The 20713-nt window shown below is 39.4% G+C and overlaps 1 protein-coding gene across 11 annotated transcripts in view; it reads left to right on the top strand.

Moving 5' to 3' along the window:
• The window catches only part of LOC107847281 (WD repeat-containing protein 91 homolog), a 52677-nt gene that overhangs the window by 10267 nt on the left and 21697 nt on the right, over positions 1-20713 (top strand). For 7 of the 11 annotated variants that reach the window (XR_007046918.1, XR_007046917.1, XM_047399091.1 and 4 more), the window contains 6 exons: positions 1377-1805; positions 1888-2010; positions 5917-6058; positions 6126-6355; positions 6466-6524; positions 6666-6760. Coding sequence is in view for 9 of the 11 variants with exons in the window: in XM_047399085.1 (XP_047255041.1) it covers positions 1377-1805; positions 1888-2010; positions 5917-6058; positions 6126-6355; positions 6466-6524; positions 6666-6760 (1078 nt within the window). In the remaining 2 variants the exon portion in view is untranslated. Of the gene's footprint in view, positions 1-1376; positions 1806-1887; positions 2011-2046; positions 2303-5880; positions 6059-6125; positions 6356-6465; positions 6525-6665; positions 6761-20713 lie in introns of those variants that run through there. The other 4 variants (XM_047399093.1, XM_047399088.1, XM_047399089.1 and 1 more) reach the window with 3 other exon arrangements.

The raw sequence follows: 20713 nt of genomic DNA, 5'->3' as shown, positions 1-20713 counted from the left end.
GTTCTCTCCAAAGGACACCCAATCACAGTAACTACATGGGTGCACCAAAAGAAAATAATGGATCGGAGACTACTTTGCTCATCTCCACCCCTTCAAAAACTCTCCTATTTCTCTCTTTCCAAATGATCCACATTAAAGGCTCTTCTATATCTCTCAGATGTGCAAAGGTCATGTTCAAATGTACTTGCGAAAGCACTTCTTCCCGAAAAAGGATTTATTTTTTAAATCTTAAGATGTTGGGCCTGTGCTTAGCACGACCATGACTTATCTAGTTTAATTAATAAGTGATCGGTTCTAGAGAATAAAAGGAGTCTTAACTTACTTGTTTCTTCATAAATTAGAATAGATAGGGTTTCAGTGCACTCTTAATTCCTTGAGGAATTTTTTTCCTTTCTTCTTCTTTGCAGTGATGCTGCTAGCCTAGGGGTTTTCTTCTTTTTTTCTACTAAGTTCCTTACCCTGTTTTCCTATTCCCTGTTTAGCTTTGATTTTTCAAGTTACACGTTGCCGAATTTGTTTTCATATCAATGATTAAAATATATGTTGCTGAATACTTTTTTTCCTTAACTGTGATTAAAATGTATGTTGCTGAATTGTTTCGTTTCATAACATTGATTAACTATGTTGTTGAATTTCATAACAGTGATAAAATTATAATGTTGATATATATTTTTTTAAATCTTAACCGCGATTAAAAATGGCTGATCTGGCATGAAAATATGGGGAAACAAGTTTTCATTTTTTTTTTTTTATAAATATGGGGAAAAAATTTAGTGAGAGCAATAGGACAACAATTGTATGTCTGTTTTGTGACATGAGTCAAGACAACCGAAGGAGAACCAATTTTTAGTTTTTAATATGAACTTTTGCTTATATATATATTGTCTCTATTTTAGGTCATTTTTCTTTTAAATTGCGTTTCACTTCAATGAAGCGAGCGCTTCGCTTCACACTTTACTTAAAGCGTGCAGCAGGACATTGTTGCTTTTTCCCGCTTCACGCTGCTCCCCTAAACACTGGGTCATAGGTATAACAACAACACCCCGTAGTTTAAGTATTAAACTGATGAAACGTGGATAGTTTGGGGGGGGGGGGGTTGAGTTGTTAACTCTCTTATGTATGCTGCAGAGCTTGGCTAACTGTTTCTGGAGAAGCTAGAGTTCAGCAGTGGTTATTGATCCTAGATTTCTTTTAATTCATATAATCTCAAAAGTAAATTTATTATTGTCATGTAGCAAGGATTGAGCAGATTGTCACCGTATTCACAGTTCGAAATACTGAAGTTGCAGAGTGTTTTCTGTTGCCACATCTGATTACTGTGGTGCTCGTGGAAACTATCTTATGAGAGGAGTAAATGAGTTTTTGTCTTGTCCCAGGTTCTAAAGGCTTGTCTCTCCTTGTAAGTGCTCAAGGCAAGATGGAGAATATGCTGTATGCGGAGGAGCTTGTCAGGGAGTTTCTAGTATTCAGAGGCTTTACAAACACTCTGCAGGCTTTTGTCAAAGAGTTGGGAACTGATACTGGCAAAGGATTTCAAGTTGATAAGATATTAGATTTAATTTTCTCCATCTATGTGCCCAAATTCCAAGCTGAAAGCCTGTTTGAACTCCTTCGTTTTTTGAAGCAGTGCTTTTCTTCTCTTGAGACACAACTTAATTCTATTATATCAGACTTAGATGTCTCTATTATACGGTATTATATCATTCATGCCATACAAGCTGGCAGAAAGGACAAAGTGATAGAGTTGTTTGACATACATGGGAGTGAATTGCTGCAAAAAGACCAAGAGTGGGCATCATGGTTTGGTGGGTCCTCTCTTAGTTATCTTTCTTATTAAGTGATGAAACTTTCTTTTCATGTAAATTGACATGTAAACATTTCATGCAGCAATTCCATATATTAAAGCTCCCCAATCCGAACCCCAGTTTCGGGTGTACTTTTCTAAGGAGTGGTCCAATGCATTGCATCTCTCTCTTAGAAATTTTCTGAGCAAGATGTTTAATGACACTCATATCCTTGAGTATATATTGTCACATTTTATTATTCCATGTTATTGCTTAGATATATTGCTTTTAATTATGCACATTAATTTCAAGAATCTTCCCTACTAGTGAGATTAATTATGGTACTTTGGTATTTAGAGGAGAGCATTTTTTATGTTTAGTTTGTGGTGCTTTACTGCTAGGCATATGGGAAACGACGATGCTGAGGCCTTTACCAATTTCTGTAGAGGGAATCAATTTGTAGTAAAAGCAGATAAATGTCTAAATGTCTCCTGTGAAGATCAATAGTATGTTTGAAGGTATTTAACGTTGTCTGGAAAAATGTGCCCATTAGATTGTCGCAAAAGCAAATACACATTGCATTTCATCATATAATTATAAGTTAATGTAAATAATGAGGAAAGAATGAGATGTTTCGAATGAATTGCTTGATTATTCCCTCAAGCATGTTGCGGTTTATATATTGTTTACACCTAAAAAGGAATGAATTTTAATCGTAAAAAGGAAAGGAAAGTAATTCCTATTTGTAGTTACACAATTATAAGAATTCTTTACCTTTTCCATATTTACAAAGAATTGGCTCTTCTAGTGTTTAACACTTGAAATTATAAACAAGATAAGTGTCACGAGTAGTCCGTATGCCTTTTTGAAGGGCAATAGGAGATCAATTTTTATTGCTCAACCCAAGTAGGGAGTAGGCAGTGAGTCACTTGTGAAACATTGTGTGCTTGTATATGAACATAAATATCAATGGGATTGGCTATTGGAGGGATTTGGTCGAGGTCCTCTGGAGTAAGCTTGAAGGAGGAACATGGGATGATCCAGAGCAGGAAGAGTTGGTATAGGAAGAACCATGGAGATAGCATTTTGATTTGGTTAATTTGATTGACAATGATGTTACACATCGTATTGGAGTAGGATGGATGAAGTGGAGGCTCGTGCCGTGTGATGGGAATTTACAACCAAGACTTAAAAGGTAAGTTTTATAAAGTGGCTGTTAAGCTAGCTATATTGTTTAGCGTCGGCTGATCAAGAACTTGCACGTTCAGAAGATAAAGTAGAGGAAGTGCGAATGTTGAGATGAAAGTATGGGCAATACTAGGAGAGATAGGATTGAGAATGAAGAAGTTTTAGTCAAGGTGAGTGGCCTTTGTGGTGGACAAGATGAAGTAAACGAGACTAGATGGTTCAGACATGTGAAGAGGAGATGCACAGATGTCCTAGTGGGAAGGTATGAGAGGTTGGCCATGGTGAATCTTAGAACAGGTAGAGGTAGGCTGAAAAAGTATTGGGAAGGGGTGGTTAGACAAGACATGACACATCTGCAACTTATCGAGGGCATGACCCTATAGAAGGATATAGAGGTTGAGGATTAGGGTAGAAGGTTAGTTAAGAATCGAGCGTTGTCTAGTTTTCTATAGTATTATTATTGCTTTCCTATTATTTATAGTACTTTGATTTTTATTGCTTCCTTTGCTTCATTATCATATTATTTATTGTTGCTACTACACTTGTCTCCATTATTTTGATCACGACTTTTTCAATAATGTATTCCCTTCTCATACTTTCTTTGAAATGCTTTACTTGTGTCGAAGGTCTATTGAAAATAACCTTTTTATCTTCAGAAGTTAGGGGTAAGGTCTGCATACTCACCACCCTCCCTGGACGCTAATTGTGAGATTACATTGGGTATGTCGTGGTGCAAAATACGGAATGTTTCAAAGATATACTCCCTCCGTCCCATTTTATGTGACACCCTTTCCTTTTTAGTTTATCCCAAAAAGAATGTAGCCTTACTATAATTAGAAACAATTTAACTTTAAAATTCTCCTTTTACCCTTAGTGAAATGATTTACTGCCACACAAATATTTTAGGACTGTTTTAGACCACAAGTTTCAAAAGTCTTCCTTTTTTTCTTAAAATAAGTGCCAAGCCAAATGGTGCCACATAAAATGGGACGGAGGGAGTAGTATTTATGTGCAGTAGGATCATAAACTTATAAAAGAAAGTATAGTATGATCATATCCTTTCAGGAACAATAGTATCCCAAGAAGATACATTTGATGGACTTTTGGTTGAAGTTTGTTATTTCGGGCAAAATCTTGGATGAAACAGGTAGACCAAGCACCCTTGAAGAAATGGGAAACAGTGGTTGATTCGAATAAAGTGTAGAATAAGGACTCTCCTACTACAAAATAGAGGAAGACACGATTAATTAGGTAGCAACCGGTGACTACAACATCACCCAAAAAACAAGACAGAACATAACCATGAATCAGTAATGTACAAGATCTCTCAATCAAATTCCCATCTTCATGTTCAACAGCTCCATTTTGTTGAGGAGTATATGCACAAAATAAGATCCGGATCACTATATGAAGATGACACTTTGGGGTTCTGTGAAGCAAAAGAGAAGCAGTTAAAGGGATCTTAGAGTAATCCCAACTCTTTTTGAGGCAGCCTCTTTGTAAACTGGAAAAGAAGTTCTTGTTAGAAACTTCAGAGTGAGTATGAATTTCAGAAGAAGACTTGAAAGATGGAAAATTTTTTCATAAGAAAAAACTAAGCGCACTGAGAACCATTATCAACAAAAGTGACAAAAAATATGAAAATCTAAAGTAGAACTGGCTCGACTTGGACCACATATATCTGAATGGACTAATTCAAATAGGGATGTAGCTCTATTGCTAGTTCGTTTTGAAGAGGTCGATTGTGTTTCCCATAGTTAACAATTTCCTAAATCTTAATATGAAACATCTCATTCAAGATGGGAGATGGGAGGAGAGTAAAATTTTGGGGACATAGGTGGTGTGGAGACAATTTATTGAAGATGACTTTCCGAGCCTTCACAGAATTTCTTGCTAAAGAGACTTGACCATATAACAAATTAGGCGGACACAAGGTGGAGAGACCTTTTAGGACCTGAGATTTAGGAGGGACTTCCACGACCTGGAGGTGAACGAGTTCCAAAGATTGTTGGACTTACTCCATAAACAAGTCATGACAATATATAATTCTGATGCTTCGTGGTGGGAGGTGCGGAATAATGGTATGTTCTCAGGCAAGTCTTATTATGGAAAACTTTTGGTTAGGGAGGTGGATGTTTTTCCTTGCGGTACTGTTGGATTCCTAAGGCACCGAGGAAGGTGGGTTTCTTCGTCTTGCTAGCCACTCATGGGGTGATTTTGACTGTCGAAAATCTTAAAAAGCAAAAGATTGGTTGCATCAGTTGGTATTATATGTGCAAGAAAACGGGTGAGGACTTGAATCATCTTCTTCTTCTTCATTGTGATTTTACCACGAAGTTATGGTGGGATATATTTAGGTGGTTTGATACTGTGAAAGAATTGTTTATTAGCTGTAAGAGAGGGAGAAGGAGGAGAAGACGCAAGGCTTGGAACGTGGTTCTACTCTCGTTGATGGGGGTGGTGTGGGGAGAAAGAAATAGGAGAGCTTTTGGGGGGTAGAATCGAGCATTTCTCATTTGAGGAGTAGCCTCTGGTCACTTATTTTCTTTTGTTGCACCCATAGAATTCGAATTTGTATAGGAGATTGGGTGGCGTTTGTAGAAAATCATTCATTATTGTAGATTTTTTACTTTTTTGTATACCCTTTGTGTACGGCCAACTGTGTGGCCATGTTTATGAATGAAAATACGTTTACCTGATCAAAAAAAATAAAAAAAATTAAATAATTTGTTGGAGAGCCATTTGTTGTTAAGTCAGGGATTGTGTAACTCTTTGTTTGGTATATTTGGTCTTTGTTGTTTAAGGAAGTAGATTCACTCACCCTGATGCATTTCATTTATGATGGATGGTATTATGTGCTTGCAGATGATTTTTTTTTTAGTTGTTACCCATTTGTTTTCTTCACCAGTCTGCCGCCCATTGAGTTTCTCCTTAGCTATGTCACGTATCCCTGCATTAATGAAGATCAGTTCTGAAAGGAATGTGGTGAGTTGCCTTAAAGGAGACATCAAACAACTTAATTTCAAACTTGCGCAACTTCAAGTATTGTTGGAGGAGAAAGAGACTCAGTTGCATCAGTTAAGGAGGTGAGAGCTGTTACAATTTGTTCTTACTGAAAATCTGAAGTCTACTAATTGTGTTGTTTGATCTCAGTAATTCTTTGTTAGCAACGGAAGTCATTGTTGGTACTAACAGCTCATCAAATCCTCTTGCTGGTTCTGGGGAAGCCACAGTTTTTGGACCTGCGTCATCTCATGTTGTTTGCGTCTCTTCAAGTCCACAAGCCGGTGAAAGAGAACCTAAACACAGTGATGATATCAGGCCTGATGATACTCAAGTTTCAACTTCTAAAATTAGTAGTCACAGCAGTCAGAGTGAGAAAAGTGATGCCTTCTTCTTCTTCTTCTTCTTATGATGATGATGATGGTGGTGGTGGTGGTGGTGGTATTGATTCTTCTGATTCTGAGATAGGTATTATGTGATCTTTTGACAGACACTGGAAATGAAGCGCAGAGAGAAGAAGAATTCCCTGAAGTGAGAGTGGACTTCCAGGTCTCTAATTACTTCGTACCTCCTGTTTCCATTTTTTAATTCATGGTCATCTTAAAATCATAGACATAAAATCTACAATTGTTTCTTCCTTCGGGGCACTCAGGTGGGGTTAATTGATGGTTCTGCAATAATATTTTACAGGAGACATTTTTAGGCCACACAAGTCCAATAAGTCGTTGCCGTTTTTCTGCTACTGGGGACAATGTTGCTAGTGCTTCTGTGGATGGGACAGTTAGGTATATTCCCTAGCTGACATGCATTCCCGTATTAATGCTTTTCAAACATGACGAAATTGTATGAAGTACCTTATATACAGAGTTAAAGAAACACTAAAGTGGAGTTTGAAGTACCTTGTCACGGATTTAATTTGATTTAATCTTGTAATTATGCACTTTCTTAACAAAAGTAATAATATAATTATGTCCTCTGGTGGCGTCTCCCTTCCATTCATTCACAAAAAAGTATAATCTAAAGGAGGATTAAACATCCTTACCTCCCAATTCATGCAAGTCTATAGAAAAATAACTAGACAATTTCATCCTCTCCCATGTATACAGAAATACACTGTGAAGCAACAGAAGAGAAGAGACTTCCATCCTCAAAAAATTCTACTTCATAAAAAAGAGTTCTTCCTTGTTTATTTCTTACCGCAGCCATCTGGATAAAGTCCACACTGTATGGCTCTGTGCTGGTTCTGATAAATCACAAGGAGAAGTTATTCTGCAATTACATTGCCCTGCTGAGCTTCTCTATTGGTATCCTGCATCTGCCATGGTGGTTTACACTTTCCTGCAGCATATCTATGACTATTGGAGAGTCACTTTCTAGTATAACGCGAGTAAAACCATTCTCTATATATCACTTCAAGCCAAAAAGAACAGCCTTTGCTATAGTCATGTTGCTACTGCCTCTTCCCAAAACACAATAAAATGCCATGATCATGTATTGTTGTCCTTACATATACCCCTGCACCAATTATTCCTTCCATGTTCTTGCTACTATCTGTCTCGATTTTAAATCAAGTATCAGGGGTCTTATCCATTTCACAATTGTACAGTCAATTGTAGGACCAAGTTCTATATTTTCCTCACAAAGTCCGTTCCAACTAGAATCCCATTTACTGCTGCTCCTAATCTTTGATAACACCCATTTAAGACGCATTAAAACAACAACAACAACAACAACAACAACAAACCCAGTGTATTCCCACCTAGTGGGGTCTGGGGGGGTAAGATGTACGCAGTCCATACCTCTACCTCTGATGAAGTAGAAAGGCTGTTTTCGATAGACCCCCGGCTCAAGACACGAGATACCACACAAATACATAGTAAAGCACAGAAGCAGATTACATATCATAAATACGGCACCCATAAGTAATATAAAATAGAGAAAGCAAAGGAAAGCACACAGATTCGTAATAAAACATGGAACACGGAAGACGGAATCATAACAGGAATAAAACCCCCTCCAAGTAATTCCCTACACTAGCGACCCAAACTGGCCTTAATCCTCTGCCGAAATTCGCGCCCTCCAGACCTTCCTATCTAGGGTCATGTCCTCGGTGAGCTGTAACTATTCCATGTCCCGCCTAATCACCTCGCCCCAGTACTTCTTCGGCCTACCCCTACCCCGCCTAAAACCATGCAACGCTAGCCTCTCGCACCTACGGACCGGGGCATCCATGCCCCTCCTCTTCACGTGTCCGAACCATCTCAATCGTGCTTCCCGCATCTTGCACTCCACTGAAGTCACACCAACCTTCTCCCGGATAGTCTCATTCCGAACTCTATCCCCTCTAGTCAGTCCACACATCCAGCGCAACATCCTCATTTCTGCCACCTTCATTTTCTGGATGTGGGAGTTCTTAACTGGCCAACACTCCGCTCCATACAACAAGGCCGGACGGACTACCACCCTGTAGAATTTGTCTTTAAGCTTGGGCGACACCTTCTTATCACACAGCACCCCCGACGCGAGTTTCCACTTCATCCATCCCGCCCCAATACGATGCCAGACATCCTCGTCAATCTCACCGTTACTCTGGATCACGGACCCAAGATACTTGAACTTATCCCTCTTACATACCTCCTGTGCTTCCAGCTTCACTACTACCTCATTCTCCCGCCTCACGTCATTAAACTTGCATTCCACATACTCTGTCTTGCTTCTGCTCACCCTGAACCCTTTAGACTCAAGAGTTTGCCTCCACACCTCTAATTTGTCACTCACACCCCCTCGAGTCTCATCTATCAGCACTACATCGTCTGCAAAAAGCATACACCACGGCACCTCCCCTTGAATGCGTCGCGTCAACACATCCATCACCAACGCAAACAAAAAGGGACTAAGAGTAGATTCCTGGTGCAATCCTGTCAGGACAGTGAAATGCTCTGAGTCTCCTCCCGCCGTCCTCACCTTGGTTTTCGCTCCATCATACATATCCTTAATCACTCTGGTATATGCCAGCGGTACTCCACTCACCTCCAAGCATCTCCAAAGCACCTCCCTGGGGACTTTGTCGTATGCCTTCTCCAGATCGATAAACACCATGTGCAGATCCTTCTTCCGCTCCCTATACTGCTCCACCAACCTCCGCACCAGGTGGATTGTCTCCGTCGTCGAGCGGCCGGGCATAAATTCGAACTGGTTTTCCGAAATAGACACTATCCGTCTCAGCCTCACCTCGACCACTCTCTCCCAGATCTTCAATAACTTAATCCCCCTATAGTTATTGCAACTCTGAATGTCCCCCTTATTCTTATAGAAAGGGACCATGATACTCCACCTCCACGCCTCGGGCATCTTTGCTGTCCTGAAGATTTCATTAAACAATCCAGTCAACCACCTTACACCAGCCTCTCCAACGAACTTTCAAAACTCCACCGGTATCTCATCCGGCCCCGTCGCCCTATCCCTTCGCATCCTGCGGACAGCTTGTCTAACCTCTTCTACCTTAAAACGTCTACAATAGCTAAAATCCCGACACTCCTCTGAGTGCTCCAGTTCCCCTAACACAATAGCTCTATCCCCTTCGTCATTCAAGAGCCTATGAAAATACGACTGCCATCTCTTCTTAATGTGGCCGTCCTCCACCAACACTCTACCGTCCTCCAACTTAATGCACCTCACCTGATCGAGGTCACGACCCTTCCTCTCCCTAGCCTTAGCGAGTCTAAACAACTTTTTCTCCCCTCCTTTCTCCTGTAACCTTGCGTACAAGCTCTCAAAAGCGGCCGTCTTAGCTGCCGTGACTGCTGACTTCGCCTCCTTCCTCGCTAGCTTGTACTCTTTCCTGTTTACCCGCTTCTCCTCTTCGTTCTTACTTTCCACCAACTTAGCATACGCCCCTTTCTTGGTCCCCACTTTCTTCTCCACCTCTTCATTCCACCACCAGTCCCCCCGACGGTGCCCGGCCCGGCCCGGCCCCTAGAAACACCCAACACCTCACTTGCATTCTCCCTGATGCACCTTGCCGCCCTGTCCCACATACTATCCACGTCCCCCCTACACTCCCACACCCCCATTCCCGCCAACCTCTCCCCTATCTCCCACGCATTCACTGGCGTCAGGCCGCCCCACTTAATTCTCGGTCTACACTCCTTAGTCCTCCTCTTTCTATTCTTCTTTATACCCAAATCCATAACCAAGAGCCTATGTTGGGTCGAAAGATTCTCACTCGGGATGACTTTACAGTCTTTACACAACGCCCTATCCCCTTTCCTAAGCAACAAAAAGTCAATCTGAGTCCTGGCTACCGCGCTTCGAAAGGTGATCAGGTGCTCGTCCTTCTTCGGGAAGCCCGAGTTCACCACCACCAGCCCAAAGGCCCTCGCAAACTCCAGTAGGGTCGCCCCCTCGTCATTTCTCTCCCCAAAACCAAAACCCCCATGCATGTCACCAAAGTCTCCCGGTAGCGCCCCGATGTGCCCGTTGAAATCCCCTGCTACAACAATCTTCTCCGAACTAGGCACGCCTCTCACCACCTCCTCCAAAGCCTCCCAAAACCGCATCTTGTCCTCCCCCTCCGATCCCACTTGCGGCGCATAAGCACTACACACGTTCAGGGTAAACCCCCGAACAACCAACTTAATAGTCATCAACCTATCGTTGATCCTCTCCACCTCCACTACCTGACCTCTAAGCTCTTCATCTACTAAGATGCCCACTCCATTCCTACGCCTGTCGCTCCCAGAGTACCACAGCTTGTAACCATCCACATCCCTCGCCTTAGACCCTACCCACTTGGTCTCTTGGACACACGCAATGTTGATCCTCCTCTTCCTAAGAATCTTCGCAAGCTCTATGGACTTACCCTGAAGGGTCCCTATATTCCAAGACCCAACCCTCAGCCTACCGTCCCGCCCTCCACTACCCTCCCCCCTCCCGCGGCCAAACCTTGGCCCCCCTCCCACTCCCACCCTCTCCTCATCCCCCGCCCCCACCACGGCCCCACTCCCCAACCCCCTCGGACATGACCCTATCCACCCATTACCGCCCACAGCCAGCACTACACGCATTAAAACCTGATATAGAATTCTTTCAGCATAGATTTGGCATCTTCATACCTGGCTGCACTCCTTACCTTCCATGTCTTCCAGCAATATCAAAGGTGTGAAATCTGAAGGATGATTTGGTGGACAGTTTTTTACAGACTTGGTGCCCTACCACCTAAGGTTCGTTGCTCTGGTAGCTATTTTGTCCTATGTAATTCCTAGAGGACCACCGAAGGCTTTCTTTACCTGATCAAAAAAGTAGAAAGGACTACCAAAGGCCTTCCATGTCATAGCAATGATCTTACCTAAAGTTATGCAGTATAGTTTTCCGTTGTGAGCTCTTACAATAAGAATATTTGGAGACCTAAGTCTGGCCATATTTCATCATGATATCATCCATGGGCCACTTCTCTTTTGAAATCCAAAACACAAGAAATTATATCTTAAAAGGAGGAAATTGATGCCAAATCATCTTCATAAAAGCAAATTTATCTTTGCATTGTCAAGCAGAACTCTAGTCTGGGTTAGGGAAAGAGAAGCCCGAGGGCACGGAGTATTAACCCCTTAGCAATCATGTGAGTCATTTGAAATAGAGAAATAGGAGGGCTTCTGAGTTCTGAAGGGGTGGAGCATGATTTTGTAAAATTGCAAAGAATTGTTGTTTCTAGTTACTTTTTGGTGTACTTACAAGGTCTCTATTTATACGAAGGATTGAATCTCTTCTGTTGAGAACACATTTTGTTGTAGGTTCTCTCGTTTTGGTATACGGTTGGCTTGTATATGGGGTTTCCGCTGTTAATAAATCTTTTTAATATGAGTAGCAATAGGAATAGTATATAGAATTCTACTTGAAGTAATGTCCTACTAGGAAAAGAATTAGAATGTAGTGTCTATAGATAGGGTCTCAGTGTAATAATATAGATGCACAATTCAATAATATTTTTTCCTTATATTTCTCACATGGTATCAGAACGTTGGTGAGAAACTCAGTCAGACAAGTCACCGTGCGTCAATTTTCGGTGATTGTCAGGGATGATTTGTGTTGTCATCGATTTTCGTCAGTGTTGTACAAAAACCAACACCATTAGTGGCTCTTTTGTTAGTTTTTCGGCGAGATTTGTCAGATCCCTTTTTATTTGTTCGACAGTTCAGTACAATTTTTGCAAAGTTCAACACTGATTTCAGTTTAGTCCTATGATTAAATCTAAACCCTTAATAAATAGATCAAAAAATCAAATGTCACAATCAACGAAGAATCGACAAGGGGAAGGTCGTTTTGGAAGATCTTGACCTAGGTGTAGTTATTGTAATAGGTTTGGATACACTCATGACGTATGTTACCCTCGACCGAAGTGTGGTGGTTGTAATAGACTTGGACATACTCGTGGTATATATTATTCTTTGCATGGTCGACCACCTGAAAATGCTTGTATTGCTTAGTCTAACACCACAGGTAATCAATGTGTGTATTTATCTGAAAGGAATATAATGTGCATCTTCAGTATCGAGCAACCAGATATCTCTACCAATAGCCTCAACTACACATTTTCCTACCTTTGGATTATGGGTTGCGGACTTTGGTGCTTCTGATCATATTTATGGTGATAAATCACTTTTGTCAAATGTTGTTTATTCAAAGTCTCTTCACACTGTCACTTTAGTCAGTAGTAACCAAACCAAAGCAAAAAGAGTTGGACAAACGAATCCCCCATCTTCTTTCACTTTAAATTATCTCGTCACTTTTTTTAAATTCTGTTCTTTATGTCCTTTGTTATCCTTTTAATCTTGCATCGATCAGTCATTTGACTCGTGCCATAAATTGTGGAATGACTCGTGCCATAAATTGTGGCATACTATTTCTTGAAGACTTTGTCATGCATGATCGTAGTATGGGATAAACAATTGGTGTAGGACATGAATCACAATGTCTATACTACCTTACCTCTCCTAACTCCTCCATAGCATATCCGGTTACAGTTTCTCCGGACGTAATTCACAAACGTTTGGTACATCCTAGTTTGTTTAAGCTTCGAAAGATGGTGCTAGTTTGTCTAATCCGTCCACATTAGATTGTGAGTCTTGCCAACTTGGGAAAAAAAACTCGAACTATGAGAGTTGTGCATAGTCTATCTTTTTCTTAGTTCATTCTGATATTTCGGGTCCTAGTAGAGTCAGTTCAACGTTAGGGTTTCATTATCTTGTTAACTTTATTGATGATTATTCAAGATATACTTGAATTTTCTTAATGAAAGATCATACACATTGTTTTCTATATTCAAGAGTTGTTATGCGGAAACAAAATCAATTTAGTGTCTTTATTCGTACCTTTCGTAGTGATAACTCCTTTGGGGGTCGTTTGGTAGGAAAACAAGTTATGCAGGGATTAGTAATACAGGGATTAGTAGTGCAGGGATTACCAATATAAGGATTGTAGTGGAGGAATTATTTTTTATCAAGTGTTTGGTTCATTTTGTTAAAAAACTAGATATACCATGTGTCGTGTTTGGTTTAATCTTCTACAAATATGTTCGTTACAATTATGCCCTTGTTTTTTTTTGTGAAATTTCTATTTCATTTAACTTGACATCTTAAAAATTAAAATATGAATAATTCAGATGCTTGAAGTGCGTAGACCCTTCGCCAAAAATGATCTAAGGACCTCTAGCACATCATGAAATGCATACTATCGTGAAACATTATCGTTCAAACAATTGTTTGAACCTCATATATCATTTCTTTTAATCTGCCACTGTCCATCTTTCAAGGTCATTTGTGTGATTTTTTTTTTAATCAAACGTAATTTTATTACATTTAGCTAATTCTTCAGGGAAATGAACGTACAAAATGTATGTTACTAATTATATGAAATGTGTTCAAATAATTCTTGAATGAAATAACATGAAATTAATCGTTCATAAGCATACACAATTCCATCAACACAAGTTGCAAAACCAGATGCACATTGCAAATCAAGGCAATCTTCTCTACTCTCACAGTATTTGTGCATGCTTCCTTCCTTCTTTTATATGATTGGTGGAGTCTGTCTTGGCATCTGCTAAATATACACAAAACCCACCAACACAAGTTCCAAATCTGCCGACACCTTCACATATCAAGGCATCACAATCATCTCTAATGTGATAATCTCAACAAAGAACAAACAATCTGCGTTCTTTATCAATTAGCTTGATAAAGAAAATTTAGTAAAAGGGATTAAGGAGTAATTTGGTCATTTAATTTTCTTATCCATGTATTATTTGACCCCGTATTAGTGATCCCTAGGTTTCCTTGGTATAAGATAATATACTCTATGGTGTATTAGTTATCCATGTATAAGAAAGGATTAAATTGAGTTGTGCAACCAAACAATGTACTAGGACGGATTAAATTTGAATACATGGACTATTTTAATTAATACATCCTACCAAACGTGTCCTTAAAGTATATGTCCTCCTAATTTCAACAATTTATGACTCATCAAGGAATTATTCATCGGACTTCTTGTCGTATACCCCTCAACAGATTGGAGCAGCTAAGAGGAAGGATAGGTACCTCATTGAGACTATACCTCATTGAGACTACTTACACTCTTCTCATTTAATCTTGTGTTTTTGGGGCGATGCAGTTCTCTCATCTTTCATTCAAAATCAAATTCCTTATTCAGTATTGTTTCTACAATCACCTCTATGCCCTCTTCGCCCTCGTGTCTTTAGGAGTACATATTTACCCCTGGAAAAGATAAATCAACCCATCGTGCTCTCAAATGTGTCTTTCTTGGTTATTCTCGAGTACAAAAGGGATATTGTTGCTGTTGACCTGATTTTTTGTCGGTACCTTATGTTAGTTGAATACCAGCTGGTCACATTCTGAGTCTCAACCTTACGTTACATCTTTTTTTGATCCTAATCATTCTAACATATCTGAGGTATTATCTATGTCAACTTTTGAGGATTGTATCGTTACTTCTACATCTCCATCTATAGTGCCACCAATCTTACCTGTACCGACTTTTGAGAAATGTACAATACCTTCTACAATTCCATCCATATTACCGCTACCCTCGACTTATCATTGTCGTCCACACACAACATCAAGCTCAGATGATTCTCGTCCTACACTTGACCCTACCCTACTACAAACTTGTCTCCTCATAAACAATCGATTGCATGTCGAAAGGTATATGATCCACTTGTAATACTAACCCTCATTATACCATTTTAAGTTTTCATCATCTGTCATCACCTCATTATGCCTTTGTATCATCTTTGTCCTTTATCTCCATCTCCAAGTCTACAAAAGAAGCACTTTCTCATCCAGGATGACTATATGCTATGATTGACGAGGCATCTGCTTAATATGCAAGTGATACTTGGGAGCTTCTTCCTCTCCCTTTAGGAAAATTGACTTATGGTTATCGTTAGGTTTGTGCTGTGAAAGTTGGTCCGAACAACCAAGTTGACCGGCTTAAAGTCCGCCTTGTTGCCAAGGGGTACACTCAAGAGATATTTGGGCTTTATTACAATGATACTTCCTCTTTCGTGGCTAAAATAAACATTTGTTTATCTTTTTCTAGCCATGGTTGCTTAACACCGGCCTCTTTGTCAGTTAGATATTAAGAATGTTTTTCTCTCTGGTGACCTTGAAGAGGAAGTTTATATGGAGCAGCCACCTGGTTTTGTTGCTAGGGGGAGTCTAGTCTGGTATGTCGATTGCGCTGGTCACTTTATGTTCTAAAACAATCTCCTCGAGCCTAGTCTTGAAAGTTCCGCACAATAATTCAGGAGTTGGGCATAATTCATAGTGAAACAAATAATTGTGTTTTATCGACATTCTGCTTTGAAATCTATGTATTTATTTGGTGGTTTATGTTTAATTATGTCATTATTACCGACAATGATCAAGATGGTATCATTAGTTTGAAGCAATACCTCTTTCAACATTTTTAGACTAATGAGCTCGTTAGATTGAAGTATTTTTTAGGTGTTAAAGTTGCTCAGTGCAGATCATGAATTGTTATTCGCAACCCCATGAATCCTAATATTAAACTCCTGCTAGGACAAGGGGGAGCCACTCAATGATCCTGAAAGATATAGATATCTAGTTGGTAATTTGAATAACTCTCAATGACCAGACCTGACATTTCCTATCCTGTGAGTATTGTAAGTCAGGATATGGATTTTCCATGTGATAGTCATTGTAGGTCATTGGGATACAGTTGTTCGCATTCTGCGATATGTAAAGTCAGCTCCAGGTACATGATTACTCTTCGAGGATTAAAGTCATGAGCAGATTGTTGGATATACAAATGCTGTTTGGGCATGATCTTCTTCTGATAGCGTTGTACATCTGGATATTGTGTTTTAGTTGGAGGTAATTTAGTGTCCGGGAAGGGTAAGAAACAAAGTGTGGTTGCTCGATCCAGTGCAAAAGCAGAATATCAGGCAATGGCGGTAGTCACTTGTGAGCTAGTTTGGATTAAACAGTTGTTAAGAGAGCTAAAATTTGGGGAAATTAGTCAAATGGAACTTGTGTGTGATAACCAAACGACTCCATATTGCATCAAATTCGGTATTTCATGAGAGGATTAAACACATTGAGATTGATTGTCACTTTGTGAGAGAAAATACTTTCTAGCGATATTGTTTCAAAATTTGTGAATCGAGTGATCAACTTGCAAATATTTTCACCAAGTCCCTCACTGGGCCTCATATTAATTACATTTGTAAGAACCTTGGTACATATGACTTGTATGCACCAGCTTGAAGGGTAGTGTTAGAATATGAGTAGGAATAGAAATAATATATGGAATTCTACTTGAAAAAAGATTGCAATGTTGTGTCTATAAATTGGGTTTCAGTGTAATAATATAAATACACAATTCAATAATATTTTTCTTTTTTTTTTAATTTACCTTACCCCAAAGAAAAATTCCAGGTTGGGAATGTGGTGAAGGATGTACTATAGTTTGACATCCAGATGGGCTGACGTGGGAAGTTGTGCTTACCAGTGCCAATGGATTGGAACGTGTTTAGCTAGAAACTCCGGAAATCACATGTTATCAATCTTCCATCAACCTTCAGTGAGAACCTCAATGACCTTCTGATTTTCAGGAACAACTTCCATTTGAATGATTTGTCCCATAGTCCCTATATCAGTCTAACTGTCCTATCGTAGATTTGAATTCTCTATATTGATTTTCCAAATTAGTATCTCCTCTACTTGATTTCTAATCTTGAGCATATTTCTCCATATATGTGACTGTGTAGCTTTGCTTGTGGCTTTGCTCTGTATACTTATAGGAGGTGGTGGTTGACAATATCTGGAATTTACGAAATCCAACCACAAGGATTTGTAGGTTCTAAACACCCCCCACCTTTTAATGGTCAAACTCATGAAAAATGACTCTAATATCTTGTATATATCTGAAACTTAAATCCTTTTCATCAACAGGAAAACACAGTTTGTTCCAGGGCCTCCAATGATACTTTTGATTACCATCACTTGAAACTCAAAAGAATTTAGCCATGCAACTTTGTTTTCTTGATCACTGTTTTTGGAGAGTCAATTGTATAAAACATGTAATTTGCGCTCACCAAATTCTACACTTAAATTTTCTACATTCATCATTTTAGGAATGTCCTACGGAGTGGTGGTTAGTCTAACTTTATTTTATGGGGTGGAGTGTTGGCAAGTCAAGAACTCGTAGGTTCAGAAGATGAAAGTTGCAATGGATGTGTGGGAATACTATAAAATAGAATTAGAAATAATGATATTCAGGATTATATGGGAGTAGCTTTGGTGTAGGACAAGATACGGAATTGAGATGATGGCTCGGGCATGTGAAAAGGAGAGACACAGATTCTCCGGTGCGGATGTGTGAGAGTAGTCTATGGATGGTTCTAGGAGGTAGAGGTAGAGGTAGAGGTTGAGGTAGATCAAAGAAGTGTTGGGGGAGCTGATTAGACCGGACATGACACAGTTTTAGCTTATTGAGGATATGATCTTAGATAAGAGGGTGTGGAGGATACAAATTAGGGTTGATGGTTAGTAGGTGGCAACACATTGTGTTATGCGTTCATATTAGAAGTGGTAGTATTACTTTTGTAGTTTTTTGTCCTTCGATTTTAGTTATTATCTATTGTTTCTTGTACCTCGATTATTGTATTGTTTTGATGTAGTTTTCGTTTTGTTATTGCTGGAATATGAGTAAGAATAGGAATAACATATAGAATCATACTTGAAAAAGGATTGTAATGGCAGTAATCTTACTTGCCTTTTGAAAAAAGATTGTAATGTCAATAATCCTACTTGAAAAAGGATTGTAATGTCAGTGTTCTAGTTGGAAATGAGTCTAATGTAGTGTCTATAAATAGAGTCTTAATGCAATAATTTAGATACAATAATTCAATAATATTCTTCTCTTATATTTTCTCACATGGTATCAAAGTGAGTTTGGTAAGGAACTTACTGGGACGAAAACTCAATCAGATAGTCACCATGCGTCAATTTTCGACAACTGTTAAGGTTGATTTGTGCCCTCGTATGTTTTTTAAGTGTTGTGCGAACAACACTACCATGAGGTGCGAAACACACAAGCGAGCAAACCTCAATGAGCCAATGTTAGTTCCAATGAGTCACGCACAGTCACGCGCCGCCAGCAGTCTCAAATCTACGTCACTGCGCTCATCACGACATCGGCATGTGCAGTTGTTTTTGGTAAGATTTTTTTCCAGTGAGATCGCCTCGTCATTTTGAGGCTATCCATATAGTTATTTCTTGATTCCAACCAGTTTTTGGTAATCAAATCTAATTGTTCGGCTACTGACCTTGTTTTTTTTCAGATTCCAGCAACATATTTCCAAATTTCTTGGTCGGTTTTGTCCTATGGTTAAATCTGAACCCTTAATGAGGAGATCAGATAATCAAATGTCACGATCCATGAAGAATCGGCGAGGGGGAGGTCATTTTGGAAGATCTCGACCTAGGTGTAGTTATTGTAGAAGCTTGGACATTCTCGTGACGTATGCTATTCTCGACCTAAGTGTAGTTATTGTAATGGGCTAGGACATACTCGTGGAATATGCTATTTTTTGCTGGTTGAATATGCTATTTTTTGCTGGTTGACCATGTAAAAAAATGCTCATGTTGCTTAGTGTAACACCACAAGTAATCAATGGGTGTATTTATCTGAAAAGGCATATAATGAGTATCTTCAGTATCGAGCAAGTAAGCAAATATCACTACCAATAGCCTCAATTGCACAATCTCCTACCTTTAGATCATGGGTTGTGAACTCTGGCACTTCTGATCATATTTCTGGTGATGAATCACTTCTATCAAATATTGTTTATTCACAGTGGCGTCTAACTGTCACTTTAGCTAATGGTAAACAAACCAAAGCAAAAAGAGTTGGACAAGCTACTCCCCTATTCTCTGTTATTTTAAATTCTGTTCTTTATGTCCCCTCTTTTCCTTTTAATCTTGCATCTATCAATTGTTTGACTCGTGCCCTAAATTGTGGCATACTATTTCTCGAAGGTTCTTTTATCATGCATGGCCATATTATTGGACAAACAATTGGTGTAGGATATGATTCACAGGACCTTTACTACATTAGTTCTCGTAACTCCTCCATACCATGTCTAATTATAGATTCTCCAGACATCATTTACAAAAGTTTGTTCAAACTACAAAAGATGGTGCCTGCTTTATCTAGTCAATCCACATTAGATTGTGAGTCGTGCCAACTTAGGAAACTCACTCGAACTACCTTTCAATGTAGCACTGAGATCGTGCAAAGTCTATCTTTTCCTTGGTTCACCCTTGCTTCGTTGATGATTATTCAAGTACACTCAGATATTTGGGCTTGATTATAGTGATACTTTTTCTCCGTGGCTAAAATAGCATTTGTTTGTTTTTTTCTATCTATGGTTGCTATTCGACACTATCCTCTTTTTTAGTTGGATATTTATTAAGAATGTTTTTCTCCCTGATGACCTTGAGGAGAAAGTTTATATGGAGCAATCACCTGGTTTTGTTGCTCAACGGGAGTTTAGTTTGGTGTGTTGATTGTGTCGGTCACTTTATGGTCTAAAACAATCTCCTCGAGGCTGGTTTGGAAAGTTCAGGACAATAATTCAGAAGTTTGACATAATTCGTAGTGAAGCAGATCACTGTGTTTTATCGACATTCTGCTCCAAATCGATCTATTTATTTGGTGGTTTACGTTGATGATATCGTTATTACTGGCAATGACAAAATGATATCATTAGTTTGAAGCAACTTCTCGTTCCATTTCCAGACTAAAGACCTTGTCAGACTGAAGTATTTTTTAGGTATTGAAGTTGCTTAATCGAGATCAAGTATTGTTATTTCGCAATGCTAAGTATGCCTTAAGACATTCTCGTAGGGAGAGGAATAGTGGGATGTGAATTTATTGACACTCTTATGGATTCAAATACTAAACTCCTGTAGTTGGTGAGTTGAATTCTCTCATAGTGACCAAACCTACCAAACCTGACATTTCCTATGACGTGAAGTCAACTTATGGATTCTCTGTGTGATGTGGGATGCAGTTGTTTACATTGTGCGATGAATTATGTTAGCTTTAGGTAAAGGACCACTTTTCGAGGATTGAGGTCTTGAGCAAATCGTTGGATGTACTGATGCTGACGCTGATTGGGAAGGATCACCTTG

The sequence above is a fragment of the Capsicum annuum genome, chromosome 11 (genome assembly GCF_002878395.1).
Source record: "Capsicum annuum cultivar UCD-10X-F1 chromosome 11, UCD10Xv1.1, whole genome shotgun sequence".
NCBI lineage: Eukaryota > Viridiplantae > Streptophyta > Magnoliopsida > Solanales > Solanaceae > Capsicum > Capsicum annuum.
Note: the sequence above shows the minus strand (reverse complement) of the source record. Positions and strands in the feature narration are given on the sequence as shown.